We start from the raw sequence: 14,358 nt of genomic DNA, 5'->3' as shown, positions 1-14,358 counted from the left end.
CATCCCTCCCCACCCAACCAGAGGCCAAGACCCAACAGCAGGTCCCAGCATGTGCCGCCTGGGGCATGCCAGGGCCTGGACCCTCTGGTACCCTGGAGGATAGTCACGCCGCCAGTACATCCCTGCTGATAGACCCCGCTGGGAGGGCCACTCCCCTCCTCACACGTGCCTGGGACTCCTCCTCAGGAGGGGCTGGGGATGCAGACCCAGGGAGAGGCTGGAGAGTGGTCTTAGGTACGGAAGTTCTGGTCCTCCCCATTGTGCACCCCCCAACCCCCTCGCCCCCTTCCAGGAAAGTAGAGTGCGGAGCGGCCAGTCCTCCACCCAAGGGACCCAGGCAGGTGGCAGCACAGAGCCGCAAGGGCAGCCGGCCCTCTGACCTCTCCTCTCCACTTCCCAAGGGTCCTTATCTTTTGGGGGAAGAAGGCGCCAAAGCTTTGGGACTGTCCTCCCTAGGAGGTTAAGGAGGGTTAGGGACAAAGCACGCCCCCTCCCCCCAGCAGGGCCTTTGCCCCTCTCCGGTTCCGCGAACCAATCCTTTCTCCACCGCACCCTCCAACGCAGGCCCGGGCGGCTCATGAATGAACTGCACTGTGTGGGGCGCAAGGAGAGGACACGCTCCCGGGGCCAGTCGCCTCCCCAGCCGTCCGACCAGTCCCCAGACCGGCCGAGGACAGCGGCCGGCCTCGCGCCAGCTCTCGCGAACCCTGCCCTTGCCCGAGCCTGAAGCCCCTGCCCCGGGCCGACTTCGGGGGTACTCGGCCCCTGGAGCCGGGGAAAAGATAAAAAGACGCCGAGGGCATTGGACTTGGCGACCCTGGAATCCAGAACTCGGGGGCGGGGGCGGCAGATTCCCTACCGCGGCGGCGGGCTGATCCGGCGCAGCTGGAACCCCGGAGGGGCGCGGAGGGGAGGCGCACCTGGACCGGGCAGGTGGGGAGGAGAGTGGTGCTAGGGGGCCGGGGGCGGAGGTCCCACCCCTCGGATCTCTCGAGGGGTGGGGACAGAGGGCGGTGTACCTCTGGACCCCAGGCAGGGGTCGGAGGACTCACACGATAGGCTCAGGATGGTGCCGGGATTGGGGGCACCGCGCGGCACCCCTGGGTCCCGCGGGCCCCGGGCACCTCTGGGTCCCGCAGGAGGTTGAAAGGGAGGGGACGCGCAGCTGAGATCGGGGTTTTTCTTTAGGGTGGTGGTGGGATCCTCAAAAGAAAGGAGACGGGGCTGGGGAAGGGTCGCGTACTCACCCCCAGGCGCAGACTCGGCTCCGGCTCCGAGCCCCGGGTTGGGGCGGGGCGGGGCTGGGGGAGGGGGAGGGGGAGTCGCTGGGCGGTAGGAGCTCCGGGCTCCTGCGGCGGCCGCGGCAGTGTCTGGGGGAGGGGGAGCGGGAGGAGGGAGGGGGAGCAGGAGGAGGGGCGGGGCCGCGCAGGCCACACCCCCACGCCAGGACACGCAAGGCGCGCGCGCACCCTCAGATCACCGCCCTCCCGGCTGGGTCCGCCGCGCAGGCGCAGAGCGAGAGGCCGCGTGGGGGGGAAGGCGGCGCCGGGCCAGTGGGGCCCGCGGCGGGATATTCCTAGGCGGCGAAGGCGGTATGGAGTGTGTCTGGGGGGAAGGGACGTCACGCTCCTGACTTTCTGCTTCCCGTCTTCCTTTCTTCCCGGCTGGAGCCGTGGCGCGCTCCCCCGGGGTGGGTGAGGAAGGGCCGGAGTGCGGGGATCGTGGGCCTTCCAGGGGCAAAGGGTCCCTACGGGGAGGGAGACCTCTGACCCGGACCCTGCTCTCTCCCACTCTCCGAGGGCGGCCCCGCTCTCTGGGGCCTCTGAGACCCCGCGCCCCTGGCCCGCGCTCACCTGCTTTTTCTAGGGCTGGGGCGGGTTGCCGCCAGGCTTCACGAGGTGGCCTAGGCCGATCAGTCTGGCGCGGCTCCTCTGGTTTGTCTTATTTCTCTCCTTCTCCCTTTCCTTTCCCGACTTGGGTCTTGAGATGACGTTGTGGCTCTTTTGCCAGGCGCTTCTCTGATTTGGAGAGTGAGCCCACCGCTTTCACGGTCATGCCGATGAGTGGCTCCCCCGGCTCCAGGGGGTTCCCTGGTTTCTCATTTCACCCGAGGCTGCATCTGCCAGGGATTAAGACTGGAAAGATGAGAGAGAGAGGGGGGTGGGGGTGTGTGTGTCTGCGCGTGTGCATAACTCCTGTATGTTACCCAAAAAATAGACGACAAAGGCATGCGGAATACCAACTTGTTCGTTTAATTGTGGGCTCATGGAAGGCTTTCTTCTCTTCAAGCTTGAGAACAGGCTTGCGGACAGAAGGGAAATACTGCTTTACATGGTGGGCAGTAAATGAATTTTGCCACCTTAAGAGATTCATGGACTGAATTTATAAAGAGGTTAATAAAATAGCATATGATGGAGTCACTGGGTTACTGGGGAAAACCTGGAAGGTTGGGAGATACTTGTGGGGTTGCTGGACAGAAGATGGGCACTGCCTATTTGGTTGTGGTTGGTTAGTGTGTCTGCTCTCTGCTGGGTTTTTCAAGGGCTCAGTAGCAGCTTGTGGAAGGCACTGGTAAGGTTTACATACAGTTCAAACTGAATTCCCATTGCAACTGTGCCATTGGTTAGTTGGAAATCAATTTAGTGGATCATGGCCATCATTTAAGAAAAAGTAAAGTAGAATAGAAAATATTAGTGCATTGTACCTAGGGAGGGTAAGTATTGTTTTTGGACACCTGCTTCAAGTATACACACGTGAAAGTGTGAGTATATTAGGAGTTGTGATACAGTGTGTTTCTGTGCATCATGAAAGTTTGAAGTGCGTTGATTTCCTGTGTTCTCCTGTTTGTGGTCTTACCTTCATCAACCTGAGTTTTCAGTCATTTAAAATTGTCCGTGAGGATGCAGTCAGGACAATAGGGATGTATAGTAAGGAGCAGGGTAGGTTGGTTTTTTCAGAAAGGGCTGTGCTAGAGGAAAGTTCACTCTTCACTCATGGAATTATGTACAATGGAAGAAAAAGGATTTTGTTGGAGTAGGAAATGTTACTTAGGAAGGATAGAAAGGGAGATGGGGTTAAGCTATGTTGGCAGACTGCCTGGTGGGAGAAGTCTTTGCAGGCTTGGATTCTGGGAGCTGTTTTGGGTAGGAGCAAGCAGTTTGGATGACAAGGAATCTGTTCTCTTTGTGTTGTTGTTTTTCCCTTGTGTAGAATTGTCCGTTTTACCCTTAGCGCTTCTTGGATGTGTATTTCCTATGGAACTTTTTACATATTGTGTTGATTTTATGGTAGTAGAGCTGGTATGATCCCTTGCCGAGTAGCACTTGTAATGGGGTATCTGGAAAGTGAGAATAGAACCCATGTTACCTGGTTTGGGGACCCCTGAGGATCACTGAAAGGTATTTCTCATGTATTATTATCTTTTTAATAATGCAGTTAGGTATGTTAACGTGTGGTGGATTCCGGATCGATTTCTGCCTGTGCCTAGTTAAGGGTCACCACATATTAACAGAGGAGACATTTCAGAAAGCCTGAAGTGAGAATTGAATTGAGTACCCTGTGGAATACATGAAGGGACGATGGCCACAATGTTTTCTTATTGCCCCTGAATATGAATGGTGCAAACCTTCCCTGGAATTCATATTTCAGAAGGGAGCCTGTTGGGCACCAAACATGATTACTTAGACTCTCCTCAGCATTTAGCATCTTACATGATGTAAGAGTCCTTTGAAGCCTGTCTCACTCCACTCTTGTCTTGGTGTTATGACACCTGGACCCACATAAGATGGATTTTCCTGTTGTTTTGTTACTAGAATAGTTTTTATGGCCATGAAGGGGCTGGGGAGGGTTTCAGAAATCAGGTTACAATTGATCTTCCTTTTTAGAAGCTGACGGTTTGTTCTGGGTTGTGGCTCACCCTGGTGCAATTTTACACCATTGTGTGTTAACAATGACAACCAGCTTGTGTGAGAGAGCTATGATTCAGATCCCAGAAACTGCTCTGGGTCAAGTAATATGCTCTCCTTTTAAGAAAGGTGCCAGGGGACTTCCCTGGTGGTCCAGTGGTTGAGAATCTGCCTTGCAATGCGTGAGACACTGGTTTCATCCCTGGTCTGGGAATTAGGATCATGTGTGATGTGTAACGACTAAGCTTGTGTATGGTAACTATGCAGCCAGATAAATAAATTACAAAAAAAGGTGCCAGGTAGCCTGTTATTCCCCAGTGAAACACAACTCAGAATGGGAAAGTCTCCTTGTCAAAAGCTTAAAAAAAAATCATCTATGTCATTAGAAAAGAGAGAGCACTTTCCATATCTACCGTTGTTTTTTTTTTAATTATTAATTTATTTGGCTGTGCTGGGTCTTGGTTGCTGCACGGGCTTTCTCTAGCTGTGGTCGGCGAGCTGCTCATGGTGGTGGCTTCTTTTGTTATGGAGCACAGGTTCTAGGGCACAAAGGCTTCAGGAGTTGGGGTATGTGGGCTTAGTAGTTGTGGCTTCCAAGCACAGGCTCAGTAGTCATGGCACGGTGCATGGGCTTAGTTGCTCCGAGGCATGTGGGACCTTCCCAGACCAGGGATGGAACCTGTATCTCCTGCATTGACAAGTGGATTCTTATCCACTGTGCCACCAACGAAGCCCTTCTGTGTCTACCTTAAGCTGAAACACACTTTCAGGACTGAGTGATCTTTGACACGGATAGTGCTGCCCTGAGAATTGGGGAGTGAAGCTGTTCTCACTGGGCAGAATCCAGAGAGGGATTCCCCTACTTGAAAACAGCCCCTTCTGTGGGTGAAGCTAAAACACTTTCATTTCCATGCCTCCTTGCTCTTCCCAATGACCCCTGCTTGACAGAGTCACTGAGGCCTAGAGAAGTGGATTCCAAGGTCACAGACTTGGCAGGAGAAGAGGGGCGGTAGGGGTGGAGGAGATACCTTTTCTGTGGGCTTTTCATCCCACCCCACCCACCCTCCTGCCTTGCCTGCCCATCTGACATCTCCATAAACCTAGCTCCTTGTCACCGCTTGGTAGCGGTGATTAAGTAGAATTTAACTTCGGCTTGTACAGTTTTTCTGAGATGACCATACCAAGAATGTTACAAACTTCTGGAACTATAGGTGTTTGCACATCTGTGAGGTGGGGATGGCAGGGGATCAAAACTATAATAGATTAAAAATCTACATATTGAAAAACCAACTTGAATAATCAAAAGCTGTCAGATATTTTTAAGAACCATGATTTTAAATACTCCTGTAACAAAGTGGAACAAATGAATATACAAGTTAATAAACACATATAGGTAAATAAACAGAGAGAAGAACCCTGGAAATGTTTTTTTTTGTTTGTGAGTCAGCTTGAGAACTGGATGGAATTCCCTGGTGGCCCAGGGGTTAGGATGCCCAGCTCTCACTGCTGAGGGCCCGGATTCAGTCCTTGGTCGGGGAACTAAGATCCCACAGGCTGTGCAACCTCACGAAAAAGAAGCAAACATCCAGGACTTTCCCAAAAGAAAAAAAAATGGAGAGTTGGGGTCCTCATTGGTAGCCATGGTAGAAACAGCACATTGAGCTATTGAGGGATGTTTGCTTCTTTTTAAAAAAAAGTTTTGGCTATGCTGCATGGCATGTAGGATCTCAGTTCCCCAGCCAGGGATCAAACCTGTGCCCCCTGCAGTCCAAGTGCAGAGTCCTAACCACTGGACCCCCAGGGAAATCCTGGATGTTTGCTTCTTGATAGTAGAAACTGTGAAAACTCACACCTTTGCGGGCGTATCAGAATCAGCTTCAGAATTGGTCCTAGGCTGTGCTGTGTGTAGAGCAGATATCTATTGAAAAGATGGCTGTTTTGAGTTTTAAAAGATGATGTGGCAGCTTTGAGAAAGGAGAAAGAGTACTTGGACTGTGTGGGGTATGTTCATTTCTATAAAGTTTATTAGTGGTTAAAGCAGCACTTTACCTGCTCAGGTATTGTGCGGGGTGTAGTAGGAACAGCTTTCTACCCTTCTTCCATCCCTAGGACAAGTCTCTTAGCACTTCTGACTTAATTTCTCCATCTGCAAAATGGCACTCTGTTGAACCTTGAACTGTTCAGAAATCCTTAGTGGAATCAACCCTCCCCAAACGGTTGCTGTTTGTCATCTGTCTGTGTTTCCGTTGGGTGCTCAGAAATGAAGTCAACCAAGAAAGGGATCTGTGTGAAAATACTTTGAGAATTGTGAGATGGTGTATAAACACAAAACTACTGAAAGAGACTCCTTCCCCAGCAAAACAGTAATGAGTATTTAAGCAACAGATAAGAGTATTTTTTGGTCCAGAATGATTGGGGCGAAACCTGCAGCAGATGGGAGGAGCTGTCTGCATGACACACACGGTGAAGGGTCCAAGGAGGTCTCTCTGTCTCTTTTTTTAAATTTTATTTGTTGAAGCTGCTAGGCCTCAGTGTTTTCTTGCTTTAATGAAGAAGGACATTTATATCTTTATGCTAGGCAGAGTTTGTCTGTTTTGTGGCTGGACCTTGCATTTAATTTCTCTTAGTGTTTCTTTTCACTTCTGCCACTTACTAACAGAATGGCCTTTAAACTGTCTTTTGTGATTGTGCTGAACTCTTTGTTTTTTCTCTCTTCTTTAGAACCTGGACCTAAAGAGGGAAATTGTTAGGGTAGAAACAATGTATAAATGTATATGGATCTGTGATACTAAGTACAGTATTTTGCTGACCCTGAAGCTCAAGTAGGCTTCCCAGTGGCGTTAGTGGTAAAGAACTCACCTGCCATTAAAGGAGACGGAAGAGACCCTGGTTCCATCCCTGGGTCCGAAAGATCCCCTGGAGGAGGGCATAGCAACTCACTCCAGTATTCTTTCTTGGAGAATCCTATGGGCAGAAGAGCCTGATGGGCTACAGTCCATGGGGTTGCAAAAAGTTGGACATGACTTAAGTGACTTAGCATGCATGCATGCAAAGCTCAAGTAATGGTACTTTCTAGCTTTCTACAAAGCATCCCTCTGCTTTTCTAGTTCAGTCTGTCTGTATTAACATTAGCTAAAAACGAGTTCTCCATGTCTAGTAAGCTCCCCCAAGCCACTGGGAGGCTGAATGAAGGGCACAAGAAAGACCACCAACCCTCTGATATTGAGTCTGTCTAGAGCCAGAGGGTTAGTTGCAATTGCAGGTAAATAGTGTTCATTTAACAGACACTTACTGAGCTCCATTTGTGTGCCTGGCGCTGCTGTAGGCCCTGAGCAGGCGGCTCTGGGCAGGGCATGGACCCTTCCTGCCCTCACAGAGTCCAGTGGGACCCACCCTAACCTGAAGTGATGCCAAGTGAAAAACTCACCTGTGTGACCCTGAAATCTGCAGTCCTCCCTGACCTCCACAACTGAAGGGAGAGCTTAAACCAGGATGGAAAATAAGCACAACTCTTGGGTTATATTAAGTAGTTTCTGTCTGTCTCTCTCATCTTCCTCCTCTTGCCCTCCCATTCCCCCGCCACCAGAGGTTGTGATTCATGTGCTAAACCTGGAGGACAGTGCTCCACGCTGACCAGGAAGCGGCCTGAGAAGCCATATCTGGCACCATAGTCTTCCGAATACTTAGCCACCTCTGCGTGAGAGTGCGGAGGAGGAAATACCATCGGAGTTAGCTTCCTGTGCAAACACAGGACTCAGGATAACGTTGTTTGTGAAACAGAGCAGTATATATAGTCTGATCCGAAGTGGATCAGGGCCTGTGTCTATAGGATGGATTTATCCTAAGAAATAACATCAAGGTCAGTCAAAGTTGCTGTGAAGGAAATTACTGCCTCCATCACTCCTCCCTGATCTGAACCAGTTGTTCAATGGTGGGATGAGGTGTTTTTCCACAGTGGGCAGTGATGGCGCCAGGCCCAGGAGATGATTCCAGGGGCCTGTAGACGTAGCATGGGCTCATTCTCCCTCGACTAACACCATGGGTCTCCTAAAGCTTGTTTGCATGTGTTGTGTGAGGTCCTGATAAACAGATAAGATTTCCCTGTGTGGATCACGGGTGTGGGAATCTGTCTATTGGCTACCTCATTTATTTTATTCATTAAATATTTATTGCATTCCCACTCTGTGAGGACCTGCTGGGATCTTTTGCTGGAGTGGCTGTGGAGGGGACCACAGCTTTTTTCTTTTTAATATGCAAGAATATTTGGTTCTTTTATGCTTTCAAGTTCATAGGAATGCTTACTGCTGTCCATTGGATGTCTTTAAGTCCTTTGGGTCTGGAGGTCACTATCAGATCTGCCAAAGACCTAGTGAAAAGTCTCTGAATTGGGCCTTTTCTTGTGAAAATGGTGGTGCTCCCTGGAGATGGGAATGTGTTACTCTTGTGTTTGAGTGCAGTACAAATGATCCTGTGTGTGTGTGAGTTCTGAATTCCTGTAGAGAGTTCAGATACCACATTGTCAAGATCTCTGTGGTCTGAGTTTTGGATAGTGAGTAGCAAGAACTGGAATGTTAAGGGATATCAGCCTTATCTAAAAAAAAAAAAAAAATTCCAAATTTATTCCACGTCTGAGTTTGGTGATCAAAGTGGGAGCCACGGAGTTCCTTGGCACAGATGCCCAGATGTCCTCGGAGTGCAGCAGGGGCGGCAGCGGATGCGGCAGCCTCATACAGAGCTGCTCGGAGGAGGTGTGTTTGGAGCCAGGGCTGCTGAGTTGGGCAGAGACAGCCCAGAGGGTGGGGGTGGCCTTGAGCGAGGCGCAGAGAGGCGGCCTGGGTGTGGTTTGTGTGCAGACCGCCCTGCAGACTCCCGGGAGGCGCCTTGAATGGGAGAGTTTGTTACACCCAAGGCAGGGAGAATTCTGGGGAGCCCCTGGGCTCCTCTGCACTTGTTGGATTCCCATGAGTACCATGGAGGAAATGGTGCTGAGTGGAGAGGCTGGGTGTTGCAATCCTCAGGAGAGGGAATGTGGGTGCCGCCAGGCTCGCTTGGGGGTTCTGAGAAGCCTCTTCTCTCCCAGGAGAGCAAGCAGGGTCCCCAGAGTGAGATGGGGAGGCTTGGCCGAGACTGGATGTAGTGGCTACCTGGACCAGAAGGACTGCTTTTTAGAGCTCTCTCTTTTTTAAAAAACAAAAAACAAAAAAACCCCTACAATTTTCCATTATTGTTCAGTATGTGGAGCTCTTCTTGCCACCTACACTACAAATTGTCTTCAAAACCTAAATTGGATAAAAGTGAATAAGTTTCACCTGCTGTTTGTCTACGTTTCAGTCGACTCAGGAAGCACTGAGTTGGTGGGGCTGAGTAAAACATGCCTGTGATAACAGTATTCCCGATGGAACAAAGATGATCTAACGATTGGAAAAATATTAACATTTAAATTGAAGTTACCACGTTAATTCCACTGAATAAGAGAAGGGAAGCCAGCTACTGCCTTTCAGATTTCCGCTTTTGTCGCTCCTGGCTGTGCAACTTGGGCAGATCATCTAACCTCTGTGGACCTCATTTCCTCAAGTATAAAGTGGGGTGAATAATAGTGCCCATTTCATAGTTTTGGGGAAACTTAAATGAGATGATAATGGAAAGCACTGAGACACAGTATAACTACTCTACCGAATACATTTTCATAAACAAAGCAAGCAGGAAAAGACCAGGTGACCCTCAAAGCTGTTCCTCACCCTGAGCCCCTGTGTGAAGTGGGCTTTGTACGGCAGAGTGAGGCCACACAGTGTGGAGGGAAGACCCTTGGGCCAGAGCTGGGTCCACTTCTGGTTCTGCTTGTGCCCTTGGCTAGTTACGGGGCTTAATGCAAGTCCCCGTCTCTCTCTCTCAGTTTCCTCATCTTCAAAACGGATGTGATGTGATGACGACGATGATGGAGAAGGCTGATAGGTATTGAGTGCGGACACTGGGCTCTGTGCTTTGTGGGGTTTACCTCATGACTGCCCTGTGAGTAGGTGTTACTGGTGGGGAAACCCTCAGTTACAGTTGGGGAAGCCGAAGCTCATAGTTCTTGTCCAGGGCCACGGAGCTGTTACGGTAAAGCTGGCGTCATCCGATAGTCTTTGATTCTGTGTGTCAGTTGTTAATAGTTCCATAAGTTGACCATCTTCTCTTGCATGTAATTTTCTGATCATTTGGGCCACTCCTCCTTGGGTTGTCTTAAGGAAACAATGGATAATAAGCTTGAGCTTTGAGGTTAAATCATAGTTAATAAGCATTTCTGGAGTGTTTAGGTATTTCTGTGAAAGTAAATAGTGAGTTTTCCCCACCTTTATTAAATAAAATCTTATCTAAGGTGCTTTGAACTTAGGCAAGGCAGAGCTATGTGTAAATACTACAGTGGTAGAGGCTTTCTCAGCAGAGCTCTTGAATGAGGCCCTCTGTGGCCAAACATTTGGGTGGAAAACAGGCACGTTTTGCAGCTGGAATTACCAGTTGGTTGTAGGTTTTTCTTAAACATTCCCTTCACTGATACCCAGGTATTGCGGAAACCTGGGGATGGGCCATAGTGCTCAGGAGCCGCGGGGTTGAGGTTCTGCAATCTGGAGTCACCAGTGTTGGACTGGTGTTTACTCTTTTATCTCCACCTTGTTCTCCCAAACCCCACTTTCAGCTGCCAGTGGGGTAGGTAGTTTCCCTGTGTTATGCTGTCGTTTGGGAGACTGATCCAAATAGAGACCGAGGTCACTGACTTGACAAGGGCGTCCTTTGCACTGCTTTGCCAACCCTGAGCTGTCCAGGTGTCTGGCTTTTACATTTGAGGGAAAGGTGATGTGGTGGCGGACAACCTGGGTGGTTCCTCCAGGTAATCTGCTCTCCTCCAAGGAGTGGAAGTTCTGATTTCAGGAGGCACTTGAGTGTCAACAAGGGACCAGTGTCGTCTATGGAGGATGTGGGAAGTGGTCCCTACCTGGCTGTGTCCCACGGGATTCCTTTTTTTCCTCCTGCCTGTGGAAGTGAGGTAATGGTGAAGGCACTCACTGCGCTCTTGTGTTACCCACAGCGAGAACTGCTGCGGGCCATTCCAGTGCTCTGACCCCACTTAGAATATGAATCAGCAAAACTGTCGCTGGAGTTCATCTAATCATCTGCCTATCTTTTAACCACTAAGATTTATATTTAGTGACTAATGATCCTGTGCTCAAAGTGCCATCTCCCACACAAGTCCCCAATAGTCTTTAAAAAACAAAACAAAAACCAAATACACCAAACTACTGGCTCTGAGTGAGGACACTGACTTAGAAATAAATCCTTGTCTCTTTCCCTGCAGGAGTTGCCATCTTGGGATCCCATGGGTTTCTCTAGCGGACTCTGGGGCCCCTGCGTCCACATGAGCAGAGCATTCAGCCAGCGCTGTTTCAGGTAACTTTTCCTAATGAGTTCTTCAAGCTGTGTCTTTGAGTAAGCCCCCTATCAGGACTGGGTATTGTGGTGAGTAGAGTGGCAGTGGACCCTCAGGGAGGTGGGCTTGGGGTCCGGGAAGACTAGAGGACTAGATGGAGCTGGGGTTTGGGCAGCTCAGGTCGGGGGGTAGGTAACGGGGCGATGGTGCTGTTGGAGACGGGACTGGGAATGGACCTGGAGGAAGATGAAACCTCCTTGCCTACCAGACTCTTCCAGTGAATCTGCTGTCTCTTGACCCTGTTGTTCCCTAAGTGCATTAAAACCTTCTCTTTTTAAGAATAAATATCTATATATTTATGTGTGTAATGAATAACTTTGCTGTGCATGTGAAATTAACACATTGTACTTCAGTTTAAAACATATATACAAGTGAATGAAAGTAGAGGGCAAAACCCTTCTCTTTTAAAAATATATGTATTTTTACCTCACAGGCTAATTACCACTCAAGCATGATGAAAGTGTGGCAGCCTCCCCCTTCCCGTTTAGATGCTAAGCCAGGACTGAGAGTGCAGGTTGCATTCTTGTTGGCAAACATGCCTTTTGGCCCTGTTCGTGCACTCATTCCGCAGGCGTTTACTGAACCCTGTGCCTGGGTTTGGTCATAGAGAGATGAATAAGACTTGCTTCCTGCCCTGGCAGAGTTCTCACAGTTGGCCATGGGAGCAAAGTTGGAAACAAATAACTCTAAGAAAAATGTGACCAGTATAATAATAGAGGCTTGTACAGTTCTTTGGAAGGCTCAAGACAGGGGCCGCTAATAGAGGAGGAAGCGGGTGGGAGGGGGAAGACGCGGACAGAGGCCACCTTCCTGGAAGGGAAGTGGGGGCAGGCCCTGTCCCGGCCCCCAGAGAGGGCCGTGAGGCTGGGCAGGCTTGGACAGCTCCAGGGGTTCCCGGCCCCAGGGCTCAGAGTAGATGTGTGAGTGGCAGAAGGTGGAGGATCTGGGAAGACAGGTACATTAGGACCAGGTTGTTGACAGTGTAGACAAGGGGGACCACTGAACAGTCCCGAGCAAGGGAGTAGCCTCTGTTTTATATTCTAAAAAGAGGTCTTGGTTGGCAGAGTGAGGTGCGCAGGGAGCCGGTTAGGACACTAACATAATGGTTTGGTGTAAGAGTGTGAGCTGCTGGATGAAGGAATTTGTTGATGGGGTGGAGGGGAGGGTCAGAGGTGTTCAGAAGGTGGCGCCAGCAGAGGTTGGATGGAGAGAGGTTTATGGCTCGTGAGCTAGAGTTTTTGGAGAAGCCACTGTCTAGGCAGAAAGCCCACCAGCCGGAGGAGGCTTGCAGGGGAGGCGATGAGGTTCCTGTGGGACCGACTGAATTTGCAGCCTCTGTAGGACACATGCGGAGAAGGCAATGACACCCCACTCCAGTACTCTTGCCTGGAAAATCCCATGGATGGAGGCACCTGGTAGGCTGCAGTCCATGGGGTCGCGAAGAGTCGGACACGACTGAGTGACTTCACTTTCACTTCTCACTTTCATGCATTGGAGAAGGAAATGGTAACCCACTCCAGTGTTCTTGCCTGGAGAATCCCAGGGACAGGAGAGCCTGGTGGGCTGCCGTCTATGGGGTCGCACAGAGTTGGACACGACTGAAGTGACTTAGCAGCAGCAGCAGCAGTAGGACACATGAGGAGCTTGGAGTGGAACTACAGGACTGGAAGATAGGCGAGGCATGGGGCTGGAGATGGAGTTTACTAGTCGGAAATAACAGGAATAGATGACATCGCCCAGGGCAGGCATGTAGAACGAGAGAGGACCCCGGGTCGCCCCAGAGAACCAGCACTAGGGTCCTAGTGACAGAGGAAACTAGAATTCCCACTGTCATCAGGTGGCTTAATAGTAGCTCATTTGCCTTTAATAGTACTCTTTCTATTGGGGGGAAATTAAAAGATTGTTAGCTTATTTTCAGTTTCTGCTGTGCTGTGTCAAGGGACTCCCTAGGCAGACATACCCACTCGGATCTAATGGTTCCAGCACCAAGCAGATGGGACATCTGGGAGTCAGTGTTTTCTGGGGGAGCAGGTTTTGCAGGCTAGGCAGGGGCAAGGCCTGGCCTGTAAGGTATTCCCTTAATCCTCCGAGGCCTGTTGGAAACCAGAGGCTTTAAATTAGGGCTGCCATGCCGTTCACTGTAACAGAATATTGGGTGGCCTTTAGAACCCATCCAGATCAAGGTCCTGACCCGGCAGCAGAAGCTGTAAGGAACTTCTTAGAGTGAGGACACCTCTGGTGTCAGGGCCCTGCTGATGTGCGTGCTGCCAAGCTGGGCCTGGCAGAGGCCGCTGCGCCCTGACTGGCAGAGCTGCAGGCCTCAGACTTTCTTCCTCTTCCACCAGCACCACTGGCAGCCTTGGCGCAATTCAGAAGATGACGCGGGTGCGTGTGGTGGACAACAGCGCCCTGGGGAACACTCCTTACCATCGCCCTCCTCGCTGCATCCACGTCTATAACAAGAACGGGGTGGGCAAGGTGGGCGACCGGATCCTGCTGGCCATCAAGGGGCAGAAGAAGAAGGCGCTCATCGTCGGGCACCGCATGCCTGGCCCCGCAATGACCCCCAGGTTTGACTCCAACAACGTGGTCCTCATCGAGGACAATGGGAACCCAGTGGGGACCCGAATCAAGACACCCATCCCCACCAGCCTCCGCCGGAGGGAAGGCGAATTTTCCAAGGTCCTGGCCATCGCTCAGAACTTCGTGTGAGCGGAGCCCAGGTGCTGGCCGCGGGGGCTCGTGGATGGAGCCGTTCTGAGAACTGTGCCTCTGCTGAGAGGGAGCCCGGGAACAGTGTCCTGTGGGAAAATAAACGCTTCCATGTACGTCTCTTCCTGAAATTTCTGGGTGTGGCCATGGGGTAAATGGCACTGGAACGGCTAAAAGGTGCCACTCGAGACGGTTGGTCTTTGCCCTCAGTAGCCTGTGAGCTCACCCGGGATTATCAGGTGCTGGAAAATTGAATTAAAAGCTGAATGTGCCAAT

At 50.7% G+C, this 14,358-nt stretch overlaps 2 protein-coding genes and 1 non-coding gene across 7 annotated transcripts in view; 1 reads left to right on the top strand and 2 right to left on the bottom strand.

Annotated features, from left to right (window-relative positions):
* TMEM63B (transmembrane protein 63B) overlaps positions 1-2,124 on the bottom strand; it is a 25,371-nt gene extending 23,247 nt beyond the window's left edge. For 2 of the 3 annotated variants that reach the window (XM_043907605.1, XM_043907604.1), the window contains exon 1: positions 1,854-2,124. The gene's annotated coding sequence lies outside the window, so the exon portion shown is untranslated. Of the gene's footprint in view, positions 1-1,247; positions 1,399-1,853 lie in introns of those variants that run through there. The other variant, XM_043907603.1, reaches the window with a different exon arrangement.
* MRPL14 (mitochondrial ribosomal protein L14) lies at positions 1,456-14,358 on the top strand. 3 transcript variants are annotated; one of them, XM_043907608.1, is made up of 3 exons: positions 1,456-1,592; positions 11,239-11,330; positions 13,716-14,358. In XM_043907608.1, the coding sequence occupies exons 2-3, from the start codon at positions 11,260-11,262 to the stop codon at positions 14,080-14,082; spliced, it is 438 nt and encodes a 145-aa protein (XP_043763543.1). In that variant the 5' UTR covers positions 1,456-1,592; positions 11,239-11,259; the 3' UTR covers positions 14,083-14,358. The 3 variants fall into 3 exon arrangements, with proteins under 3 accessions (XP_043763543.1, XP_043763541.1, XP_043763542.1); XM_043907606.1 differs by having other exon boundaries at positions 1,537-1,690; XM_043907607.1 differs by having other exon boundaries at positions 1,571-1,694.
* Positions 5,637-5,709, bottom strand: TRNAP-UGG. The gene has a single exon. It is a non-coding gene; the product is annotated as a tRNA-Pro (tRNA).

The sequence above is a fragment of the Cervus elaphus genome, chromosome 7, assembly GCF_910594005.1.
Source record: "Cervus elaphus chromosome 7, mCerEla1.1, whole genome shotgun sequence".
Classification (NCBI taxonomy): Eukaryota; Metazoa; Chordata; class Mammalia; order Artiodactyla; family Cervidae; genus Cervus; species Cervus elaphus.
The sequence above is the reverse complement of the archived record's forward strand: the minus strand, read 5'-3'. Positions and strand labels throughout refer to the sequence as shown.